Below are 27110 nucleotides of genomic sequence, written 5' to 3' on the forward strand. Positions count from 1 at the left end.
ACACTTGTTTAAATTAAGTTGATCCTTCACATAGCTGAGTTTTAACTATACTCTGATTTGGGCAAACAAGTCACTCAGTTGTATGAAATCACTACAAAGAAAAATAGTCAGTGATTCACCATGAAGTCTCAGCATCATCTTCTCAAAGTAATGCGGGATGGGCAATAAATGCTGATCTTGATAGTGATACCCATACCCTGAGAATGAATTCAAAAAAGGAATGTGAGCTGATGATCCATCTAAACATATAAATGTCAAATACTCCACAGTGGTCAGAATCTGGAGTTTCTTCATCTTTAGAGGTGTTGTGCTCTCCACCATAGTCCCAGAGGACCATGAGCTGGTGGTGATTTAACCTGAGGGTCACCACATCTCAGGGAAGGGGCAAGGTTGAGAAGGCACATGCATAACCTGAACCGGAATAGGAATTGAACAAATGCTGTTGGCATCATTCTGCATCACAAACCAGCCAGTCAGCCAACTGAATTAACACAGCCCCTGAGAGGTATTAGTCCTGAGGAGGATACACCATGACTCACACAAATAGGGAACATTAATTATAATCTGTTATTCCAATGCCTATAATGGTCTCAAAGCATATTCTAGTAGCAACTTTGGCCTGATAGAGTTTAGGACCACTGAAAGGAACACAAAGGGGTGAGAAGGAAAGTTTTTAGAATACACTAAAAAACATATTCATAAATAGGTACCACTAGAACTAAGACAAGTCGGACAAGAAACCCTATGATCCTTGGTCTGTGACTGTTAATTGATATCTGATGTAGTGCTATAATTATCCTCATTAACCTGGAGCAAGGAGAAGTTAACAAAGGCTTACATTCCTTCTTGCTATTTAGTAACTCCTCCACATGTGAGGAAAAACTGGGCTGTCTACAATGCTCAATTGGTTAGGTTCATATTTGAGATTTATTCTTTGGCTCAAGTGCAGAATGTAGTTGGAACCCATGAAATACTTTTAAAAGGGTGGACAGTGGGGAGTGGAGGGGAATTGGGAGGCATGGTGGCACAGTGGTTGGCACTGCTGCCTCACAGCGCCAGGGACCCGGGCTCAATTCCAGCCTTGCGTGACTATATGGAGTTCACATGTTCTCCTCATGTTACGTGGGTTTCCTCCGGGTGCTCCAGTTTCCTCCCACAGTCCAAAGATCTGTAGGTTAGTTTGATTGGCCATGCTGAATTGCCCCTTGGTGTTCCAAGATATATAGGTTAGCAGTGTAAATACATGGGGGTTATGGAGTAAGCCTGGGTAAGAATCGATGCATACTTGATGCGCCGAATGGCCTCCTTCTGCACTGTATGGATTCTATGATTCTATGGATTCTATGAAAGGAAGAATTAGCATTGATAGACCACATGTAAATTTTGAAAAGGATGCCACCTCTCCACTCTCCCTATGAGTGTTCTGTTAACAGTAAACAGCTGTCTTCATTAACTATGCTTGTGGTGTGGAGGGTGCTGGCACAAGTGAGACACTTTAGGCAAAATTATGAAATAAATGGATTTTTGAGGCTTTCAAGTATCTCCAGCTATCATTGTGAAGCTTGCAGTCTGCCACTGCATTGTGAAGCCAACAATCATGTTATTATTCTAGAATGGAGAAGTCAAATAAATGTGATTCAATGTGGTCTAAGTGAGCGTTTTCATGCTGCAACTATTGTAAATTTGACACAATAGCCCCAGTATAACATTGACATGACACATGCTAAAACATGAGATTCCACCCAAGGTTCTCCATAATTTGAATTTCTTATCCCAACTCTCAGGAGATAATAATAACATGCCCTCCTACAATAGACTCTAATTAACCATAAATATGTCATAATTTAGTCAAACCTTTCTAGTGCATGGAATTATTTGATAAAGTGGGATGATTGCTAACAACCATGCATGTGCTGATCATGTAGGACATAAACTTTGGTACTCAATAATCTTGGTCTGTGATCATGGCGCTCTAATAAGGCAATGGGACATCAAATGCTTGTACTAAGCTCCGAGACTCAGCATGTGGGTCAGTGACAATAGTCATATATATTTCCAGTTGATCCAAATTCCAAGTCTGATTTTAAATGTGGAGATTTTCAGGGTTAAGTGAGGAGATAAATTAAGATTAAACATCATAGGAACACTTTTCTGTGGGGTCTTTAACTGTTTTATTTGCTAACAACATAATTGCAAAGTAGTGTGAATGTTGTCCTTAAATACTTTGAGTACTCAACTTATTTTAGGGGGAATGTGTCTGTACTTGTAAGTACATATTATGAACTTTAAATTTGGTGGTGGCAGTAAGGTTGAATGCGATTTGAATTCTCACTCTAGTTAATGATATTTTAATATATTTAGCGGTCTTGCTTGACTGGCTTGCTCTGAAATGTTGAATGCAATTACTGGGAAAGCAATGAACTTGTAAAAATTCCATTAATTTCATTACAACAACAAAGAGATTACTTAATAATTAATCGAATGACAGTTTTCACCGAAAGAGACAAAGGCATGAGTCTCTGAGATGAAGGCTTAGTAGCTGATCTGTTCCTTCAGGTTTAACTCACTGTCTGGTAATGGTAAGTGACACAAGTGTTTTACCCGATGACAGGAGAGGTACAGAAGGGAGCAAGAAAAGCTCCGCCAGGAATGGGAGAAAGCACAAAGAGAGGTTGAGGAGGAAGAACGTCGATACCATGAGGAGGTAAGAAAGGAATCAAATTACTCATTTGTGCCCTAATGTTATACTGTCAATTTTAAAATCACTTTGCTTTCAATAAAAGATCAGTCTCAATGAGTAATTCTGCTGATGATGTGATCAATGACCTGTCCTTCTTCAATGAGCTGTGTGATGTGACGCAGAGCAGCAGGGTCCAAGCTTTTATCCCTACATGTGGGCAGGGTAACATCAGTAGGGTATTTATCCTCACTGACAATAAGATAGAGAGAGGAAGAGACAGCCAGCTTAACACTTCATTGCTTCCCAGTCATCTCAGTAGGAATGTGAGCTCACAAAGATGCCATAATATAAGCAACCTAAGGCCCACTGATAATCATCTCTCAAGTGAGGGCTAGACTGTGTTTAGCTGTGACATAGCTCACAATCAAAAAGTTGACTGATGCTTAATATTGATGTGGAGATGCCGGCATTGGACTAGGGTAAACACAGTAAGAAGTTTAACAACACCAGATTAAAGTCCAACAGGTTTATTTGGTAGCAAAAACCACTTTTGCTACCAAATAAACCTGTTGGACTTTAACCTGGTGTTGTTAAACTTCTTGCTTAATATTGAGGCAGGCATGTGAGAAATGGATACCTAACAGGTACTGGAAAGTAGGCAATGCTCATGAATCGTTCTCCAGCACGAGTCAGTAACTTCAGAAAGAAAAAGACTCCCATGGCTAATTTTTCAAGAGTCAAATGATAGATTTTGTTTTAATTTATTCTTGGAATTTGAGCATCCCTGGCAAAGCCAACATTTTTTGCATATCCCGAATTGTCCTGGCACAGATGGTGACGGGCCATCTATAACTGATTGGCTTACTAGGCCATTTCAGAGGGCAGTTAAGAGTCAACCATATTGCTGTGATTCTGGAGTCACGTATGGACCAGATCAGACAAGGAACAGCAGGTTTCATCCCCTGAAAGACATAAGTGACATAAGTGAACCAGATAGATTTTTACAACAATTCAGTAATTTTATGATCATTAATAATGAGACTAGCACTTTCATGTATTCCAAACTTAATAATTAATAGAATTTAAATTCTCCTGGCTCTCATGATGGGATTTGAACTCCTGACAGAGACCACTGATTTGATTTGATTTATTATTGTCACATGTGTTAACATACAGTGAAAAGTATTGTTTCTTGCGTGCTATACAGGCAAATCATACCATTCATAGAGAAGGAAATGACAGAATGTAGTGTTACAGTCATAGCTACGGTGTAGAGAAAGATCAACTTAATGCAAGGTAGATCCATTCAAAAGTCTGACAGCAGCAGGGAAGAAGCTGTTCTTGAGTTGGTTGGTACGTGACCTCAGACTTTTGTATCTTTTTCCCGAAGGAAGAAGGTGGAAGAGAGAATGTCCGGGGTGCGCTGGGTCCTTAATTATGCTGGCTGCTTTGCTGAGACAGCGGGAAGTGTAGACAGAGTTAATGGATGGGAGGCTGGTTTGTGTGATGGATTGGGCTACATTCATGACTTTTGTAGTTCCTTGCGGTCTTGAGCAGAGCAGGAGCCATACCAAGTTGTGATACAACCAGAAATAATGCTTTCTATGATGCATCTGTAAAAGTTGGTGAGAGTTGTAGCTGACATGTCAAATTTCCTTAGTCTTCTGAGAAAGTAGAGGCATTGGTGGGCTTTCTTAACTACGGTGTTGGCATGGGGGGACCAGGACAGGTTGTTGGTTATCTGGACATCTAAAAACTTGAAGCTCTCGACCCTTTCTACTTCGTCCCCGTTGATATTGACAGGGGCATGTTCTCCTTTATGCTTCCTGAAGTCGATGACTATCTCCTTCGTTTTGTAGACTTTGAGGGAGAGATTATTGTTGCTGACCAGTTCACCAGATTCTCCATCTCATTCCTGTACTCCGTCTCGTCATTGTTTGAGATCCGACCCACTACAGTGGTGTCATCAGCATACTTGAAAATCGAATTGGAGGGGAATTTGGCCACACAGTTACAGGTGTATAAGGAGTATAGTAGGGAGCTGAAAACACAGCCTTGTAGGGCACTGATAGTTTTGCCACCACAAACTCTGGAAAATATTTTATTCACAATATATAATGTTATACCTTTATTAAATTTTGATTTTATTTGATTTATTCTTGTCACATGTATTGGTATACAGTGAAAAGTATTGTTTCTTGAACGCTATACAGACAAAACATACTGTTTATAGATTCAATAAGGGAGAAGGAAAGGAGAGGGTGCAGAATGTAGTGTTACAGTCATAGCCTGTGTGTAGAGAAAGATCAGCTTAATATAAGGTAGGTCCATTCAAAAGTCTGATGGCAGCAAGGAAGAAGCTATTCTTGAGCTGGTTGATGTAAATGTGATAGTGACACCTAGTGATGAGCATAAATACTACAGAATATATTTCTCCCATTAACCATTTGCAAAGTTTTGAATGACTTGTCTGAACTTATGAGCAACTGTGATTCACTTTCCTTTTACTAGGAACGTAAAATAATTCAAGAAACGGTGGCTCCACTGACTCCACGATCACCAGCTTTGTCCATCCATCTTCCCAATGAGTGGATCGGCCCATCAAAAACTGAGGAAAATAGGAATTCCGAGTTCCCTGATGGACCCTCCGTAGACCGGGAGAACAAGCAGGTTGAATTGCAGAAACAAACAGTAAGCTGGTTTTGTTAGAGTCTGGTGAAATATTTTAATTCTGTAAATATAATATTAATTTTAATAAAAGCGTTACTGTTATCAGAAATACCTCATCCTCTAGTCTAACACCTTGGCCGGGATTCTCCCAAAAATCTTCCAAGTTCCCAACATGCGGGAAAATGGGAGTAAATCCCACCAGTTTTGTTAGCATGATCTCCAGAATGAATGGAAGGTGAGGACCTAGAAACTAGCATCATAACAAAAGAGGTAGTGTTGGGCAAGTTAATGGGGCTAAAGGTAGACAACTCTCCTGGTCCTGATGGAATGCATCCCAAGGTACTAAAAGAGATGGTGGGAGAAATAGCAAATGCGCGACTGGTAATTTACCAAAATTCGTTGGACTCTAGGGTGGTTCCCGCAGATTGGAAAACAGCAAATGTGACGCCACTGTTTAAAAAAGGAGGTAGACAAAAGGCAGGTTACTATAGGCCGGTTAGCTTAACTTCTGTAGTAAGGAAGCTGCTTGAATCTATCATCAAGGAAGAAATAGTGAGACATCTGGATATAAATTGTCCCATTGGTAAGACGCAGCATGGGTTCATGAAGGGTAGGTCATGTTTGACTAATTTGGTGGAATTCTTTGAGAACATTACATGTGCAGTGGACAATGGGGAACCTGTGGATGTGGTGTATCTGGATTTCCAGAAAGCATTTGACAAGGTGCTGCACCAAAAACTGCTACATAAAATAAAGGTGCACGGTGTTACGGGTAATGTATTAGCATGGATAGAGGATTCGTGAACTAACAGAAAACAAAGAGTGGGGGTAAATGGGTGTTTTTCTGGTTGGCAATCAGTGACTAGTGGTGTGCCTCAGGGATCAGTGTTGGGACCACAATTGTTTACAATTTACATAGATGATTTGGAGTTGGGGACCAACTGTAGTGTGTCAAAATTCGCAGATGACATTAAGATGAGTGGCAGAGCAAAGTGTGCAGTCGACGCTGAAAGTCTGCAAAGGGATATAGATAATCTAAGTGAGTGGGCGAGGGTCTGGCAGATGGGGTACAATGTTGGTAAATGTGAGGTCATCCATTTTGCGAGGAATAACAGCAAAATGGACTATTATTTAAATGGTAAAAAATTGCAGCATGCTGCTGTGCAGAGGGACCTGGGTGTCCTTGTGCATGAATCACAAGGAGTTGGTTTGCAGGTGCAGCAGGTAATTAAGAAGGGAAATGGAATTTTGTCCTTCATTGCTAGAGGGATGGAGTTTAAAAACAGCGAGGTTATATTGCAGCTGTATAAGGCGCTGGTGAGGCCACACCTGGAATACTGTGTATAGTTTTAGTCTCCTTACTTGAGAAAGGATATACTGGCACTGGAGGGAGTGCAGAGGAGATTCACGAGGTTGATTCCGGAGTTGAGAGGGTTGGCTTATGAGGAGAGACTGAGTAGACTGGGGCTATGCTCATTGGAATTCAGAAGAATGAGGGGAGATCTTATAGAAACATATAAGATTATGAAGGGAATAGATAAGATAGAAGCAGGGAAGTTGTTTCCACTGGCGGGTGAAACTAGAACTAGGGGGCATGGTCTCAAAATAAGGTGGAGCATATTTAGGACTGAGTTGAGGAGGAACTTTTTCACACAAAGGGTTGTGAATCTGTGGAATTCCCTGCCAGTGAAGCAGTTGAGACTACCTCATTGGATGTTTTTAAGGTGAGGATAGATAAATTTTTGAACAGTAAAGGAATTAAGGGTTATGGTGAATGGGCGGGTAAGTGGAGCTGAGTCCACAAAAAGATCAGCCATGATCTTATTGAATGGCAGAGCAGGCTTGAGGTGCCAGATGGCCTCCTCCTGCTGCTTGTTCTTATGTTCTTATGAATCTCCGACACTCTGTGCATCATAGAGTGCCCTAGTGGGATTCAAAAAACAAAGAACAAAGAACAGTACAGCACAGGAAACAGGCCCTTCGGCCCTCCAAGCCTGTGCCGCTCCTTGGTCCAACTAGACCAATCGTTTGTATCCCTCCATTCCCAGGCTGCTCATGTGACTATCCAGGTAAGCCTTAAACGATGTCAGCGTGTCTGCCTCCACCACCCTACTTGGCAGCGCATTCCAGGCCCCCACCACCCTCTGTGTGAAAAACATCCCTCTAATATCTGAGTTATACTTCGCCCCTCTCACCTTGAGCCCGTGACCCCTTGTGATCGTCACTTCTGATCTGGGGAAAAGCTTCCCACCGTTCACCCTATCTATCCCCTTCATAATCTTGTACACCTCTATTGGATCTCCCCTCATTCTCTGTCTTTCCAGGGAGAACAACCCCAGTTTACCCAATCTCTCCTCATAGCTAAGACCCTCCATACCAGGCAACATCCTGGTAAACCTTCTCTGCACTCTCTCAAACGCCTCCAGGTCCTTCTGATAGTGCGGCGACCAGAACTGGACGCAGTACTCCAAATGTGGCCTAACCAGCGTTCTGTACAGCTGCATCATCAGACTCCAGCTTTTATACTCTATACCCCATCCTACCAAGGAAAGCATACCATATGCCTTCTTCACCACCTTCTCCACCTGTGTTGCCACCTTCAAGGATTTGTGGACTTGCACACCTAGGTCCCTCTGTGTTTCTATACTCTTGATGGCTCTGCCATTTATTGTATAACTCCTCCCTACATTATTTCTTCCAAAATGCATCACTTCACATTTAACTGGATTAAATTCCATCTGCCACCTCTCCGCCCAATTTTCCAGCCTATTGTATTGCCCGACAATGCTCATCGCTATCCGCAAGTCCAGCCACTTTCGTGTCATCCGCAAATTTGCTGATAACACCAGTTACACTTTCTTCCAAATCATTTATATATATATCACAAATAGCAGAGGTCCCAGTACAGAGCCCTGTGGAACACCACTGGTCTCAGACCTCCAGCCGGAAAAAGACCCTTCGACCGGTACCCTCTGTCTCCTGTGGCCAAGCCAGTTCTCCACCCATCTAGCCACTTCTCCTTGTATCCCATGAGCCTTAACCTTCTTAACCAACCTGCCATGTGGGACTTTGTCAAATGCCTTACTGAAATCCATATAGACGACATCCACGGCCCTTCCTTCGTCAACCGTTTTTGTTACTTCCTCAAAAAACTCCACCCAATTTGTAAGGCACGACCTCCCTCTTACAAAACCATGCTGTCTGTCACTAATGAGATTGTTCCATCCTAAATGCACATACATCCTGTCTCTAAGAATCCTCTCCAACAACTTCCCCACCACGGACGTCAAGCTCACCGACCTATAATTTCCCGGGTTATCCCTGCTACCCTTCTTAAACAACGGGACCACATTCGCTATCCTCCAATCCTCAGGGACCTCACCTGTGTCCAAAGAAGCGACAAAGATTTCCGTCAGAGGCCCAGCAATTTCCTCTCTCGTCTCCCTGAGCAGTCTAGGATAGATGCCATCAGGCCCTGGGGCTTTGTCAGGTTTCATGTTCCCTAAAACACCTAACACTTCCTCCCTTGTAATGGGGATTCTCTCTAACGGGTCAATACCTCCCTCCGAGACACTCCCAGTCAACACGCCCCTCTCCTTTGTGAATACCAATGCAAAGTATTCATTTAGGATCTCCACTATTCCCTTGGGTTCTAAGCATAATTCCCCTCCTTTGTCCCTGAGAGGTCCGACTTTTTCCCTGACAACTCTTTTGTTCCTAACATATGAATAAAATGCCTTAGGGTTCTCCTTAATCCTGCCTGCCAAGAACATTTCATGACCTCTTTTTGCCCTTCTAACTCCCCGTTTGCGTTCTTTCCTACTCTCTCTGTATTCCTCCAGAGCTCCATCTGTTTTCAGTTGCCTGGACCTAACGTACGCCTCTCTTTTCTTTTTGATCAGATCCTCAATTTCCCTGGTTATCCACGGCTCTCGAATCCTACCTTTCCTATCCTTCCTTTTTACAGGCACATGCCTGTCCTGCAGCCTTATCAACTGTTCCTTAAAAGACTCCCACATGCCAGACGTGGACCTACCCCCGAACAGCCTCTCCCAATCAACGGCCACCAATTCCTGCCTAATCCGGCTATAGTTAGCCTTCCCCCAATTTAGCACCCTACCCTTAGGACAACACTCGTCCTTGTCCATTACTATCCTAAAGTTAACAGAGTTGTGGTCACTATTTGCCACATGTTCCCCTACCGAAACTTTGACGACCTGACCGGGCTCATTTCCCAGAACTAGGTCCAGTATAGCCCCCTCTCTAGTCGGGCTATCTACATACTGTTCCAAAGAACCTTCCAGTATGCATTTTACAAATTCCTCCCCGTCCGGAACCCCAGCTCTAAGCACTTTCCAGTCTATACCAGGGAAATTAAAGTCCCCCACTACAACAACCCTATTTTTTCTGCACCTATCCAGAATCTCCTGACATATCCTTCACTCTTGAAATCTGAGGGCGGGGCTTATTCCCACCCAAGAGGCCGGCAGCATCGTGCTGAACAGGCCACTGCGCATGCACTGATCTGTTGGGGGGAAGGCTTCAATGCCCTCTGCCCTCCCGTGGGATCAGACCACCTCTTCCCCACTACTGGGGAGCAGTAGTAAACCCAACTGGAGGGAACCACTCCCTGCCAGTGAGGGAGACGCTAGCGGGCCTGGAGAATTCAGTCTCGGGCCCACTAATCATATGGAAATGAAGATTTCCATACGATAATCAGCTCTGCGCCGATTACATCAAAAATCTTAGCCTCGGAGACATGGAGGCCATGATGCCAAGCGGGAAGCCCACGGAGCAGGTGCTGCTGATGTCTCCTGGCCCACTGTGCTACTCAAGCAATGCAGCAGGCTGGGAGAATCACCCCGCCAATTGTTGGAATCAGCTATTAGAGAAGTAATAGTAGCACATTTGACAAATCATAATCTAATCCAGCAGAGTCAGCATGGCTTCATGAAAGGGAAATTGTATCAGCCCTAACTTAGAATTTTTTGAGGAAGTCGCAACTGGAGTGGATCGAGGGGAACCAGTAGATGTGTTGTATTTGAACTTCCAGAAGGCGTTTGACAAGGTACCTCACAGAAGAGTAAATTGTAAGCTAAGAGGCCATGGTGTTGCAGGTAGTATATTGGCATGGATAGAAAGCAGCGAGTGGGGATAAGGGGTTCTTTTTCAGGTTGGTGACCTGTAACCAGTGGGGTTCCACAGGGATCAATGCTGGGATGGCGACGATTTACATTATATGTATATTAATGATTGAGGACGGAAGCGAATGCACTGTAGCCAAATTTGCCGATGACACGAAAATAGGTGGAAAGGCAAGTTGAGAGGGATGCAAACAGTTTACAAAGAGATATTGATAGATTAAGTAAGTGTGCAAAAGGTTGGCGAATGGAGTATAATGTGGGAAAACGTGAAGTTGTTCATTCTGGAAGGGAGAACAAAAGAATGAAGTATTATTTAAATGGAGAAAAAGTGCAGAAAGCTGCAACACAAAGGGACTTGGGGGTACCTGTGCAAGAAACATAAAAAGCTAGCACACAGGTGCAGCAGCTAATCAGGAATGCTGATGGAATGTTGATCCTTATTTCAAGGGGGTTGGAGTATAAGATTAGGGAAGTCGTCCTGCAACTGTACAAGGTACTAGTGAGACCACATCTGGAGTACTGAGAGCAGTTTTGGTCCCTTATTTAAGGAAAGATATTAGGCGCAATCTTACTGGTTCGCTGCATTGGTCACTCAGCGTAGTGAGCCAGGAAAAAAAAGTGTGAGGGAACAAATCCAATTTGTGCCCATTTGCTATCCTCCCAGGCCTATTTTGCCGCTGAGAACAGCTTTGCACCTAGAAAGGACGCAATGTCTATTAACATAAATTTAAAAGCACTTTCCTGTTTCGGCATTACTGCTTCCGCCCTCGCTGGCCTAGCCAACGATGTCCACATCGTGACTGAATACATTTTTAAAAATCAGATTATACTGCATTATCTTTATAGTTCAGGTATGCATTTGTGTTCTTGAATCTGCATTGTGAAAAACACAAACCAAACACTTTTGGAATTATGAAAACAAGATAATTCCTGGTATTTCCATTTTGAAAACTGATTTTTATTATGTTTAGACTTTTACATTTCATTAATAAGACAGCCATTTTATTTTTTAAATGTTCCAATCACTTTTTGACTGTTATATTTAAAGCACACTTGACAACATCCTTGGGGTTACCATTGGCTAAAAGAGTAGGTCAGAGGCCAAGAATACTGTGGCAACTAACTCCCCTCCTGACTCCCCATTGTCTGTCCACCATCTGCAGGCCCAAGTCAGGAGTGTGATGGAATTCTCCCCACATGCCTGGATGGGTGCAGCTCCAACAGCACTCAAGCTTGATGCCGTCCAGGGCAAAGCAACCTGCTTGATTGGCATCACGTCCACAAACAGCCACTCCCTCCACCATCGACGCTCAGTAGCAGCAGTGTGTACTACCTACAAGATGCACTGCAGCAAGTCACCAAAGATCCTTAGACAGCACCTTTCAACCCCACGACGACTTCCATCTAGAAGGACAAGGACAGCAGATACATGGGAATACCACCACCTACAAGTTCTCCTCCAAGCCGTTCGCCATACTGTCTTGGAAATAGATTGCCAATCCTTCGCAGTCGCTGGGTCAAAATCCTGGAATTCTCTCCCTAACAACATTGTGGGTCAACCCACAGAACACGGACTGCAGCGATTCAAGAACAGTAAGAAGTCTCACGACACCAGGTTAAAGTCTAACAGGTTTACACATAAACCTGTTGACTTTAAGCTGGTGTTGTGAGACTTCTTACTGTGCTTACCCAGGTCCAACGCCGGCATCTCCACATCGTGATTCAAGAAGGCAGCTCACCACCATCTTCTCAAGGGCAACAAATGCTGGCCAGCCAGCAACGCCCATGTCCCATGAATGAATAAAAAAAGCTTTTCCATATTATTGGCTCAGTAGGTCTGGCAGCATTTGTGGAAGGGAGAAACAGTAAATGTTGAAAGTTAAGCTTCTCAGTGGAGGGGAATTCCTCAGGATTTCTCATGCTGCAATCCTAACTTTAGCAGAAATCCTGTTTAGATTTGGTCGGTGGGATTTTCAGCAAAGTTACAGCAACGTAGCAGGGGAGGTCTGAGAAAGTTCACTCCCAATATCTCTATCCTATTTCTCTTTTAATGTAGGTGCAGGATCTCTGATTTAACTGTCAGGAAGTTACGCTCCAGGCCAGATTTTCCATCTGCAGCATATGTTTGAGTAAAACAGCAGAAGAGAAAAACATGGCCACAAATCTTTTTCTTGTAGCCATGCTCCTGTGCTTATGTAAATCATTCATATTTTCTTGTGGGTGGCATTCCAATGGAGAGCGAGATGGGCTTTGAGTATTTGTAGACAGTCTTATTCAGCAGCATTCTGATGCAGCCTCAAGATAGTTTAGATTAAGATTAACCCTGAAAAGCTGACTTGTCTGTTCCCTCCATAGGTGTTGATTGGTTTGTTCTCTGTTTATTATTTTTGGTCTTTTGTTTAATTCAGATTTCCAGCAACTTCAGTTAATCCTTTGTTTGGAAATGTATATCTTACAATGTTGACAAATGGACAATATCAAGGAAATGCGACTCAGATATTTGGCTTGGTCTTTCATTCTGCTAAGATTTTAGCAGTCAAGAGACAATTGTTGTGATGAAAACAGAAAATGCTGGAAATACTCAGTCGTTCTGGCAGCATTTGTGGAGGAAGAAACAATTAATGTTTCAGGTCAATGGCCTTTCGTCAGAGATGTAGCAGGTTTAAAGCAAGCATGAAGCCATCACATTGGAGCCTCCACATTCAGTGCATCATTCTCTGGCATTTACACCACCTCCAATGTGATGCCACCACTGAACACATCTTCACTTCCCCTCATTCAGCAATGGGCTGTTAGTTCCACAACACCCTGGCCTACTGCACTGTCACCTACCAACACAGTCTCCCCTTCCCACCACACTTTCTCATACAGGTGCAGGAGATACTATACCTACCCTATTGTCTCTTTCCTTCTCAGTGTCTAATGTACCAAACATGCCTTGCAGATGAAATAGTAGTTTATTCATATTTCTTTCCATTTGATATACTGTATTCATTGTTCATGATGTAGTCTATTCTACTTTAGAGGGACCAACTATAGACATGGTGAGTGCTTTGCGGATTATCTCTATTCAGTTCATCCAGTCTGCCATTCTGGTCACCTTGAGCCTTTTGGATCCTGAGCTTCCAGTCATGTTAATTCTTTGTTCCACTCTCACTCGAACATTTCTATCCTGGGTCTCCTACACTGTTCCAGTGTAGCTCAACACAAGCTCAAGTAACAGCTACCTTCCAGATTTAACACTTTGTTCAAAATTTCAGATCATAACCTCTTTTTGATTTGTTTTTGGATGGCAGCTGTTGATACTGATTTTCCATTTACACTTCCTCTAGACACATTTCTTATTTCTTTATCTGTTCCTTTACCCCCTCCCCATCCCAACACAGCTTTTCCTTGATGCATCATATAATTTGTCATTGAATCTCTGTCTTTTGTCCATCTAACTTTGTTTCGGGGCCTTTGTGTACCATTTGGTCGAGAACACAGCTGAGCTACCATTGAATCCTCTATTCTGAGTGCTTTGGCATTCCAACCTGAACTGAAAAAAGTGGGGGGGAAAATGCTTGTTTCCCAAAAATTTTTTTAATGATCTTATTATTTGATCAAAGAGGGGCTCTGTTCCCTTAAATTGAAGACTGTCCATCTGAGACAGACATGCACAGTCCAAAAACATAAAGGCCAATGCCGCATCTGGAATCGCCAAATTAAATTTCATTAGCCTGTTACGGTCCCTATCAAAATCCATGATATATTCCTCCATGGACTGGTTTTCTTGTCTTCTAATCCTGTCAAAAATCACCAACCCTTCATAATTCTCCAAAATCTCATCTTTTTGGTAAAAAAACTTGGCTGGGATTCTCCCAAAAAATTCTGAGAGGGTGATTCTCCCAGGACTGAAGACCCTGCCGCACCCCCTCCCCCCCCCCCATGGGCAGTGCCAAGGTGCCCCTTGGGCATTGGCACTTTGCCCCTTGGGCAGCCCTGGGGAGCCAGGCTGGCAATGCCCAGGGGGCACCCCACCCCAGGCACCCAACCCACTGGGGGCCCCAATTTCCCCCCTTCTCACCAGCGGGGTTGGACCGCCAATTCCCCGAAAGTGGGGAGATATAGTAATCCCGCGGGCCCAGTGATTTCAGTCCCGGACCGGGTAATCTTATTTAAATTGTAGGGAAATGACATCCTGCATCTATATTGCAGGTCCATGCCTATTTCCAACACAGAGCTGACACCGCTGGAAATCTGGCACTGGGGGACGCTATCAGGGCGTAACACCCAGCGCAGATCCTGCGCACCAGGCACTGCTTGAATTGCCTAGCCCACAACGCTAAACAATTAGCGCAGCAGGATGTGAAAATCGCCTCCCTTATCTAGATATTGCAACAGAAGCTGTAACCCTTCTTTATTTAGGACATCTGCTTTCCAGTCAGGAAACACTTTGCTCCTTATCTTACTTCTAGCCGGAAGTGACAAAGCAAAGCCGTACCTTGCTTGTTTCTCGGTATTGTAGTAACAAGTTCCACATTTCCACTTCTGCCTTCCATTGCTGGTATGATCCGAAAAGACAGGGGACAATCAAACAACGTATGTTTGCTTCTACCTTCTGCTATGGTCATGTCCTGAGTCTGTAGCACCTCTTTAGGCCTTAGAAAACAAACACCAATCTACGATAGGTTTTCCTCTGCCACCATCTGGCAGTAGGGGTACTTCAGTTGCAAGCAATAAAACAACTAACCTCAGAAAGTAAATCAAAGAAAAAGGTTTAGTAAAGAAACTTCATTACTCCAACACTTGAGGTCACACCCTGGGCCGTACAAGCTTCCACAATTCCCAAATGCTTCTTATTTATACTGGGTCAGCTGGTCAGCTGACCACCACACCATTTTGCCATTGGTTGCATTGTGTCACATCATTTTGCCATTGTTTACATTATAACAGATCCAATGTTATCATTGGTTACATTATAACATCTTTCACCCTGTCACACAGCAGGCCATTTGTTCTTTTCCTCCGCTCCCCCTTTCCCTCCCTCTGTACTTGCTTTAAATCCATTACATCTCTAACTTTTTCTAGTTCTGATAAAAGGTCATTGAGTTAAAACCTGAACTCTTGTTTCTTTCTGCACAGCTGACTGTCAGAACTGCGTCTTCAAGCATTTTCTGTTTTTATTTAAGGTTTTCAGTACCAACAGTATTTTTTTCTGTATTAGACAAATGATGTTTGGATCTATAAACTCACTTGTGCCTTTAACTGCTAGAATACGGTGGAAACAGAGAGTTGGCATGCAGAAGAAAAGGGTCGGATGCAGGCAGAAGAGGAGCGACAGTGGCAGAAGGAAGGGCAACAAAAGTTGATGTGGGAGCAGAAAGAGACACTGGGCCTTAAAAAAGATGAGGAAGGGCAGCAGAAAAATGGGGATGAAACTGAGAAGAACAAATTGGAGAAATGGCACTGGCAGGAGACCAAACAAGTTGGATCGGAAGAGCAAAAGTACGTGTGAGTAAAACAATAAGTTTTGCAAACCCTCTGACCTCTCATTCTGTATGATAATTACAGTACCACTCATTTCACATTATTGCTACAATAGTTATATAACAGGCATATTAAAATGGTGTATTATTTAATATTGTTCATAATAAATCATTACCTATTAGGCACTAAGAGGTCCGGTGATATATTTTATAATTAATCCACCTTTTGACTTACCAATCATCCAGAGCCTTTTGCATCAGCCCAAAGCCAAGCGATCTATTGATACCAAAGGCAAAACTGTTTCTGAGGCTGTTATTAATAACAACAGCAGGGCTTGGAGATCAGCAAGCCCAATGTGTGGCAAACTTAATTTTCTGATTATTTAAATTACCTCTCATTGCTTTTATATTTAATGACTTGATAATCAGGTGCACTTCAATTTGAGGCTGTTGTTCTCTGTGCATAATCCCCCAGCCTTTGCCGCCATTGAGCAGCCCGCTACCGCAATTCCAAAGCCTCTGAGAACTTACTGATTGAACCATAAGGAAAACTACAAAACAGAGCACTGGCTTCTGCACCTGCCTCTCCAATCAACACTCTCATTGTGCAACACTGCATGTTATCAGTGAAGTCTCCAAAAATTCACTGTTTTTAAGAATTGTTCAATGTTGAAGATTGAAGACAAGAAATACTGCCGTCAGAGAAAATGGATCAAATAATCAAGTTTGCATTAAACACAGGACATGATTAAGCGAAGAGTATAAATCTTACCTGTCTGCAGGTCACAAGCGCCCTCCCTTAAGAAATGAGCTTGGACTATCGTTAGTTAATTCACAGAGGGTTCGAGATTGTCTCAAAAGAGAAAACATCCTCTCAAGAATCTAAAGCCCTCACTCTTGCACTATCTCTTCAGCCATGTTTTCATCTGATCTATCCTCCCATTTCTGCACTCACTCGCACATGACGCTATTTTGTTGATTTGATTTGATTTATTATTGTCACATGTATTGGTATACAATGAAAAGTATTGTTTCTTGCGCTCTATACAGACAAATCATATCATAAATAGAGAAGGAAAGGAGAGAGTGCAGATTGTAGTGTTACAGTCATAGCTAGGGTGTAGAGAAAGATCAACTTAATGTAAGGTAGGTCCATTCAAAAGTCTGATGGCAGCAGGTAAGAAGCTGTTCTTGAGTCGATTGGTATGTATCCTCAGAATTTTGTATCTTTTTCCCGACGGAAGAAGGTGGAAGAGAGTATGCCCGTAGTGCGTGGGATCCTTAATTATGCTGGCTGCTTTTCTGAGGCAGTGGGAAGTAGACACAGTAGACAGTGTCAGTGGATGGGAGGTTGGTTTGCGTGATGGAGTGGGCTTCATTCACAAACCTTTGTAGTTTCTTGTGTCTTTGGACAGAGCAGAGGCCATACCAAGCTGTGACACAACCAGAAATAATGCTTTTATGGTGCATCTGTAAAAGTTGGTGAGAGTCATAGCACACATGTCAGATTTCCTTAGCCTGCTGAGAAAGTAGAGGTGTTGGTGGGCTTTTTTAACTATAGTATCAGCATGGAGAGACCAGGACAGGTTGTTGGTAATCTGGAGACCTAAAAACTTGAAACTTTTGATCATTTCCACTTTGTCCCCATTGATGGAGACATGTCCTTCGCTACGCTGGAGATGACCAGATTTGAGATCCTACTTGCTGATCTCATACCTAGCTTCCTGAATTCTGACTGCAGAACCATATCCCTATTCCTACTTATGTCATTAACACCAAATTTCCTTCCATTATCTGACCAAAAATCGTACCAGTTCTTAGCTCCTGCCATTGGGATGTGTTAGAAAGGTTTGAAGGTTGATACTCAACCCATTTGGCTATATTATAAACGCACCTTCCTTGCCCATCAAGTCCTAGAGTGGAACTCAAACTCAGAGCTTCCAGCACAGAGGCAGGGACATTACCCACTGCACTAGAAGACTGCGGTGCACCACATTGTATCTCCCAGAGATTTGAGGGCAAGAATGGCTGTGTGAAGACTTGCAAAGCTAAAACCTTATCCTAAATACATTTCTTAATGCTGCAACATGTACTGTGTCACTAATCTACCACCTAAAGAAATAAAAAGAACAATTTTTGTTGGAAATATGAAATAATTTTCAATAACGTTTTGAGTTCTGTACCAACAGGTTGAACCTCCAGTCTGAAGCGGACATTTTCCAAATGGACAAAGAGACTGTTAGTGAAAGTCAGAACCAGACAGACTGGCAAATACCCTCCTCATGTCATCAGCAACTACCAGCTCAAGGTTAGGCTTCCTCAATTGGATTTATGCTTTTTCCTTTATTTTCGAATCACCAGATGTTTCCAAAAAATCCCCAGATGGGATTTTCTGCCACCCGACAACCCCGCGGCGTATTTTCCAGTGGTGGAGCTGCCCACCTTTGGCCAGCAACAGTATCTACCGGTCCCACCGATGCCTTAGGGGTCTTATGTGACCTGCACCCTCCATCACTGGGAAGCACACCACTGGGGGTGACCATCTGGGACTGGAAAAACTCGCTGGTGGCAAGGGCTGGAAAATTTCAGCCCAGGTCTCCCTTCTGACTTAATTTCTTGAACTTCCTGGAAGCAGCAATCAGCATTGGATTGACACTCCAATCCTAGTTTCTTACCCGAAATCGAGTTTCACCTGACCTTCTGACACAGGCCAGGCAAGACCAGAGAAACCATAGAGCAATAGAATCCCCAAAGTGCAGAAGGAGGCCATTCAGCCCATTGAGTCTGCACTGACTCTCTGAAAAAGCACCTGACCCAGACATGGCCTCCAGAAGGGAAGGAGGCCATATTCCCATTTTTACAGCAGTAGTTGCGTAAAGCAAGTGGCTTTGAAGGTCCAATCAAGTTTTTAAAGGTCCTTTACAGGCCAGGGAGAAGGTAAGTGTATGAGATAATTGGGTAGGTATTGGGGATGAGGGGAGCTGGGGGATTTGGGGGGCCTTTGGAAGCATGAGGGGTGTTGTGCCTGGTGGGGTGGCGAGGGGGATCAGGTCTTGGAATGTCGGGCTTCGGTGGTGCAGTGGGGGCTGTTGGGTTGGGCTTCAGGCGGGGGATGGGGGAAGTGTGTTGGATCCGTCCTCGGGGGTGGAGGTGGCGGCAGCCGGCGTGAGGGTTGGGGGCTGTGGGGGTGAAGAGTCTCCGTGTGGGGGGAATCCCATGGGGGAAGGGGTGGAGGGAGTACCCTATGGAGGTGTTAGAGGTATGGGGAACCCCTATGGGAGGGTCAGTGTAGACCTGTGCAATGGTCATCGAGATATTAGAAGAGGTTTTAATTCTTCTAACAATTTCTGGGTTACTATTGGTGTAATCCAGTCGGAATCATCTGAAGTTTTCCCACTGCCGCCAAGTCCACCTATCTCATTTTAAAGTGGCACTGAAAACTATAGCATTCATAACTGGGAGTCAGCTTTCTGTTCAGAGATCTTTCAGATTTACAGCATTCTTCCAACATGCCCAGCACCACTTGCATCTGACTGATAACATTTCTGTCAACTTTTCCAATAACACAATACACAGTACTTCCATTCATTCTGCAGAAGGCAGCCTCACAACTGAAAGTGGTATGATGATCTCCATTGATTGCATTAGTGGAGGATCCCTTCATGCAGTGAAATGTATGTTCAGCTGTGTGTTTTTAGGTGAGGGTATTGGTAGGTCAAGATGGCAGGTTTTGTGCCAAATTATTGTTCCACGCTGTCTGAGGTCTCTTCCAGCATACCCAGGCCACCACGCTGTCTCCCTATCTAACATTGTGATCAGCATGGATCACGATGCATATTGGCTGGTTTGGATCCCCACCATTTTGTTGTTCCCTGTCTCCTTTAGCGCTAAAACCAGCAGTTTCATTTAATTGAGATAAAAGCATTTCATTGCTTCAGAAATTAATGACTGTATTTTGATACCAATTAATTCGTTCCCAAGTATTTAAAACATTCACCTTTTTCTGTTGCTTTCAGCTGCAGGGTCCCCAGTGATTGCAGGCAGATCCTGGAACGCTCAGGAATTTCCTTCGTTCCTTGAAATTCAGAGAAAGCAACAGCAGGGGCTTCAGGATGGACTGAAGACTGGATCGTTGGACAGAAGCTGGGCTCTTCAGTCCAGTATGACGGACAGAAAGAAATGGTAAGTAGTCAAATTGTTCAACCAAATGTTACCTGAACTGTAACTTGTATTTGACGTTATGAACCTTGTACCACAGTGGTCTGGCAGTAAATCTTATGGTATAAAGATGAGAAGCTTTGAATTTCCATTATACATTGTTCAAAGTTTTAAAGTTTATTTATTAGTGTCACAGATAGGCTTACATTAACACTACAATGAAGTTATTATGAAAATCCCCTAGTTGCCACACTCCAGCGCCTGTTCAAGTACACTGAGGGAGAATTTAGCAAGGTCAATGCACATAACGAGCACATCTTTCGGACTGTGGGAGGAAACCGGATCACCCGGAGGAAACCTACGCAGACAGGGGGAGAACCAATAGACTCCACACAAACAATGACCCATGCTGGGAATCAAACCTTGATCCCTGGCACTGTGAGGCAGCAGTGCTAACCACTGTGCCACCGAACACTACTTGTCGAAAGATGTGGTGGATCATATCCGTCACATTCTACAAGAAGAGCTGATGTCACATGGACTGGGAAAACATACCCTGTCAGTTTCCTGATGGCCACCGCTGCACTCACTTGTTTTGCGACTAGGTTGTTCCAGGGATCCACAGAGGACCTTATGTGGCATCTCTCAGTCCCATATAAATGTATCAAGGAGATGATGGATCCAGCAAGGGGCATCATTGTGTAGAGTTCACAGTGGATGAAGCTAGCCAGACTGCTAGATTCTTCGGTGTCATGGCAATTTCTGGATTCCCTCGAGTTCAGCTTGTGATTGCACACATGTGGCTTTGTGAGCTCCATGGCAGCAGCCCCTAATGCTCATGAACAGGAAAGGGTTCCACTCACTAAACATTCAGCTGGTGTGTGACATCATGCAAATTTGTGCCAGGTACTCTGGGAGTTGCCGTGACTCATACATATGAGACATTCCCAGGTGCCTCTGATATTCGCAAAGCCGTAGCTCTTACAGGCCAGGCTGCTGAGTGATAAAGGGTACCAGCACAAATGAATGCTCATGATCATCCTCAAAGTCCCTCAGAAGAAAGATACAATGTGGTGCTTACTTCAACATGATCAATTATAGAGCAGACCTGAAGATTTGCCTCTGATGCTTAGACTGCCGAAGAGCAGGGAAATTATCTCTGGTATCCTGGCAATAGTTATCCCTCAAATCAACATTTCAAAAACCAAATTACCTGTTCATTATCACTTGGCAGTTTCTGCGGGTTTGCTGTGTGTAAATTGGCTGCTGCGTTTCCTACATTACAACAGTCACCATACTTTGAAAGTACTTCACTGGCTGTAAAACACTGAGAAGTCCAGTGCAAGGAGGCAGTGGTGTAGTGGCAATGTTACTGAACTTGTAATCCAAACATCTCGGCTAAAGCTCTGGGGACATGGGTTCAAATTTCACCATCCAAAATCTGGAATGAGAAGCTAGCCCCAGTGATTGTAACCACAAAACTATCATCACTTGTCATAAATGCCCATCTGGTTCACTAACCTCCTTTAGGGAAGGAAATCTACCGTCCTGACCTGGTTTGGCCTATGCATGATTCCAGATCCACATCCTAGCTGCCCTCTGAAATGGCTTTGCCATCCATTGCACTCATGTGGCTTTGAGAGCTCCATGGCAGCAACCCCTAATGTTCAAGGGCAATTAAGGATGAGTAACAAATGCTGGGCCTTGCCAACAACACCCTCATCCCATGGATATAAAAAAAATAAAAAGGAATCAGAAAAGTGCAAGTCTTTCCCTTTCTTTCTTGAACACTGACAGCGTTGCTGTCATTACTATTCCAAAATCTGGGCCAATGTACATCAAGTTTATTATACACCTGTTTTATCCCTGGCTTACGAACTGCTTGCGTTGGCTGATGACCCATGCTACACCATTCATACCAACTCAATACGCATCACACAACTGAGCATTCTTATCCCTTTCCACTGAATAGTAGCTGAAGGTGTTAAAGGTTCTCAAAGTACTGTACTTTGAAATGCAATTTTTAAGTTCAAACAAACATTTATTTAGTTGCTTGAGAGTCTGAATAATTTTATGGATGCCAGTATATTCCTTGATGTTCTGGAGATCTATGTTGAGTACAGAGTTTTGGAGAAGTACTCAGAAATAGTTTTTCCCGAACAACTTTGCAAGTACTGTGGTGTACAGAAATCTTTGAAAGTTAGGGCTTTATTGATGTTAGGGCTCAGTAATAAAAGAGAAACAATATAAATACTCTTTTCCTGGCTTGTTTTATTTAATTGTTAACAGAAGTCATATTAAAAGAGCCTCCAGTCTCACTGCCTTGTTATCTATCTTTTCCATTCTGGAGATTGGTGACCAGAGTACTTTATAAATGCGCAGGCTGACAAGGGAACATTGTATGATGGGGTTCTTCTTAAACCCTTCCACAGTGCTCAGGTACCATTTACTTCTGCATTTCTTCTTTTGGAACTTCATTGCATTTGACCAATTTGCAAGTGAACTCCATCATGTTCCACCTTCACAGAATGGAAGATAGAAATCCCTCTAGCATCAGTGACAATGAATGCTGACCATACAATCATCCAACTTAGCCCGTCACTGCTGTGTTCCAAGGAGGCATGGGTCAAGGGTTAGGGGATTTTCGTAGACCATTCTATCAAGCCTGGGACTGTTGTGAAATGCAATTAATATACACGGCCTCCAGACACTGTCAAACAAATGTGGGAGATAGTACCCATATTTGGACATCTGAAGAATTTTACTGAATGTATTACCAGTTTCTCCAAATATTCAGCCGACCGGATGTTTATCTTGTATAAATGAATATTGTCAACATGTTTGAATCTTTGTTCTTTTCCTAGGTCTGGATCTCATGAAAACTTACAGTCAGGCCAATCTCTGCCTCTCCCACACTCATCTCCTCCTCTTCAGCTCCAATCACCCAGCAGGTAGGCATCACAGAAAGGATCAGTGGTACATCCTGACAACCCCTGCAAAGTTAAAATGTGTGCTACAGCCCAAAATATATAGATAAACAGAAAGGAGTGCTGTTACTGGTTAAATCCTGATTCAGGATATTGAGGTGTAGGTGTATATCTAATGATTATTTTTCTAGTAAAGAGTCAGGATTAAAACCATCAAAGATGCTTATCATGTTTAATTCTTTGAAGAAACAGCTTTGATCATTGTTTCTCTACCTTGTTTTGTAGGTCAGTCAGTGGGAAGAAGCTGTGCTCAACTTGTGGGCTTCCTCTTGGAAAAGGTGCAGCCATGATCATCGAAACACTCAGTCTTTACTTCCATATTCAGTGTTTCACGGTGAGTCCTAATTCAAGAAGCTGTACACAAATGTTGTCTATGTTGATGGTGACCAGGTATTTTTATAAAGGGGAATCAGGGCAGTACTTATATATGAAAATATTATTTGTAGAAATTATTGTAGAATTAATAATCTCAAAAAGAAAGATCTTCTGGTCCATTAAGTCAGCTCCTTTATTTAATTTGTTCATTGGATGGGATTCATAATTGCCCTTCAGAAGGTAAGCCACCTTCTTGAACCACTGCAGTCGATCTGGTGTAGGTATATCCACAGTGGTGTTAGGGAGTGTGTTCTAGATTCAGATGCAGTGAAGGAATGACGATGTGCTTCCAAGTTTGGATCTTGTGTGGCTTGGAGGAGAACTTGGGTGTTCTTGCCCTTCTTCTTTGGGCGGCATGATAGCACAGTGGTTAGCACTGCTGCTTCACAGCTCCAGGGACTTCGGTTCGAATCCCGGCTCAGGTCACTGTCTGTGTGGAGTTTGCACATTCTCCCTGTGTCTGCGTGGGTTTCCTCCGGGTGCTCCAGTTTCCTCCCACAGTCCAAAGATGTGCGGGCTAGGTTGATTGGCCATTCTAAATTGCCCTTAGTGTCCCGGGATGCATAGGTTAGAGGGATTAGTGGGTAAATATGTGGGGATATGGGGATAGGGCCTGGGTGGGATTGTGGTTGGTGCAGACTCGATGGGCCGAATGGCCTCTTTCTGCACTGTAGGATTCTATGATTTCTAAAAATAATAGAGGTCACAGACTTGGAAGGTGTTGTTGAAGGAACCTTCATGAGTTGCAATAGTCCATCTTATACACTGTTGCCATTGTGCGTTGGTGGTGGAGGGAATGAATGGGGTTGCTTTTGAGAATTAAGCCGGTAGGTTTTGTCTTTGATAGTATTGAGCTTAGAGTCGTAGAGTCATAGAGGTTTACAGCATGGAAACAGGCCCTTCAGCCCAACTTGTCCATGCTGCCCTTTCTTTTTTAAAACCCCTAAGCTAATCCCAATTGCCCACATTTGGCCCATATCCCTCTATACCCATCGTACCCATGTAACTATCTAAATGCTTTTTAAAAGACAAAATTGTACCCTCTACTACTACCTCTGGCAGCTTGTTCCAGACACTCACCACCCTCTGTGTGAAAGAATTGCCCCTTTGGACACTTTTGTATCTCTCCCCTCTCACCTTAAACCTATGCCCTCTAGTTTTAGATTCCCCTACCTTTGGGAAAAGATATTGACTATCTAGCTGATCTGTGTCCCTCATTATTTTATAGACCTCTATAAGATCACCCCTCAGCCTCCTACGCTCCAGAGAAAAAAGTCCCAGTCTATCCAGCCTCTCCTTATAACTCAATCCATCAAGTCCCGGTAGCATCCTAGTAAATCTTTTCTGCACTCTTTCTAGTTTAATAATATCCTTTCTATAATAGGGTGACCAGAATTGCACACAGTATTCCAAGTGTGGTCTTACCAATGTTTTGTACAAATTCAACAAGACATTCCAACTCCTGTATTCAATGTTCTGACCAATGAAACCAAACATGCCGAATGCCTTCTTCACCACTCTGTCCACCTGTGACTCCACTTTCAAGGAGCTATGAACATGTACCCCTAGATCTCTTTGTTCTGTAACTCTCCCCAATGCCCTACCATTAATTGAGTAAGTCCTGCTCCGGTTCAACCTACCAAAATGCATCACCTCACATTTGTCTAAATTAAACTCCATCTGCCATTCATCAGCCCACTGGCCCAATTGATCAAGATCCCATTGCAATTGGAGATAACTTTCTTCACTGTCCACTATGCCACCAATCTTAGTGTCATCTGCAAACTTACTAACCATGCCTCCTATATTCTCATCTAAATCATTAATATAAATGACAAATAACAGTGGACCCAGCAATGATCCCTGAGGCACACCGCTGGTCACAGGCCTCCAGTTTGAAAAACAACTCTCGACAACCACCCTCTGACTTCTGTAAGAAGCCAATTTTGTATCCATTTAGATACTTCACTCTGGATCCCGTGAGATTTAACCTTATGCAACAACCATGCGGTACTTTGTCAAAGGCCTTGCTAAAGTCCATGTAGACAACATCAACTGCACTGCCCTCATCTACCTTCTTGGTTACCCCTTCAAAAAACTCAATTCAATTTGTGAGACATGATTTTCCACTCACAAAGCCATGCTGACTGTCCCTAATCAGTCCTTGCATCTCCAAATGCCTGTAGATCCTGTCTCTCAAAATACCTTCCAATGATTTACCCACCACAGATGTGAGGCTCACTGGCCTGTAGTTCCCAGGCTTTTCCCTGCAGCCCTTTTTAAACAAAGGCACAACATTTGCCACCCTCCAATCTTCAGACACCTCACCCGTGACTATTGATGATTCAGATATCTCGGCTAAGGGACCCGCAATTTCCTCCCTAGCCTCCCACAATGTCCTGGGATACACTTCATCAGGTCCCGGGGATTTATCTACCTTGATGCGTTTTAAGAGTTCCAGCACCTCCTTCTCTGTAATATATACACTCCTCAAGACATCACTATTTATTTCCCCAAGTTCCCTAACATCCATGCTTTTCTCAACACAAATTACTGATGAGAAATATTAATTTAGGATCTCACCCATCTCTTGTGGATCTGCACATAGATGACCTTGTTGATCCTTAAGAGGCCCTACTCTCTCCCTTGTTACTCTTTTGCCCTTCATATATTTGTAGAAGCTCTTTGGATTCTCCTTTGCTGTATCTGCCAAAACAATCTCGTGTCCCCGTTTTGCTTCTTGAATGCTGTGGAATGGCAAGTGGAGGGTATTCCATCACACTGTTGGCTTGTGTCTTGTAGATTGTGAACAGGCTTTGGGAGTAAGGAGATAAGTTACTCTCTGCAGAATTCCCAAACTCTGACCTGCTCTTGTGGCCATAGTGTTTAAATGGCTGGTCCAGTTAGGTTTCTGGTCAATGATAACCACCAGGATGGTGATACGTTCAGTGATGGTAATGCCATTGAACGTCAAGGGGAGATGATCAGATTCTCTCTTGTTCAAGATTGTCATTACCTGGTCCTCGTGTGGGAGGGCCGAAGGGCCTTTTTCCTGTGCTGTACTGGAATGCATGTTAGAATTATAAAGTTCCCACAGTGCAGAAGGAGGCCATTTGACCTATCGAGCCAGCACCGACAAAATCCCACCCAGACCCTATCCCCGTAAACCCATGTATTTACCCTGCTAATCCCCTGACACTGAGGGTGAATTTAGCATGGCCAATCAACCTAACCCACACACCTTTGGAGTGTGGGAGGAAACTGGAGCACATATCAGCCCAAGAGTGAATATTGTCCAGACCTTACTTGCTTGTGGTCAAAGATTGCTTCAGTATCTGAGGAGTTGTAAATAGTACTGAACACTGTTGTATCATTAGCTTCTGGCTTCTGGCCTGATGTTGCAAGGAAGATCATTGATGAAGCAGCTGAAAATGGTTGGATCTAGGACAGTACACTGAGGAATTCCTACAGTAATGTTCTGGGTCTGAGATGATTGGCCTCCAACCTCATAACCAACTTTCCTTTTGCGAGCTCCTAAATCCATTAACCCCAAATTTGCTAGGGCTCCTTGTTGCCACTTTCGATCAAATGCTCCTTGACATTAAAGGCAGTCACTCACACCCCACCT

General features: G+C 43.4%; 1 protein-coding gene across 1 annotated transcript in view; it reads left to right on the forward strand.

The window, feature by feature from the left end:
• Positions 1–27110, forward strand: part of LOC144495886 (LIM and calponin homology domains-containing protein 1-like) — a 355764-nt gene that overhangs the window by 313194 nt on the left and 15460 nt on the right. Inside the window, 7 exon segments of the mRNA XM_078216622.1 lie at positions 2612–2704; positions 5192–5371; positions 15749–15987; positions 18152–18270; positions 19979–20144; positions 22985–23071; positions 23333–23441. Coding sequence (XP_078072748.1) covers positions 2612–2704; positions 5192–5371; positions 15749–15987; positions 18152–18270; positions 19979–20144; positions 22985–23071; positions 23333–23441 — 993 coding nt within the window.

Source organism: Mustelus asterias, chromosome 1 (assembly GCF_964213995.1).
Source record: "Mustelus asterias chromosome 1, sMusAst1.hap1.1, whole genome shotgun sequence".
NCBI classification, from domain to species: domain Eukaryota; kingdom Metazoa; phylum Chordata; class Chondrichthyes; order Carcharhiniformes; family Triakidae; genus Mustelus; species Mustelus asterias.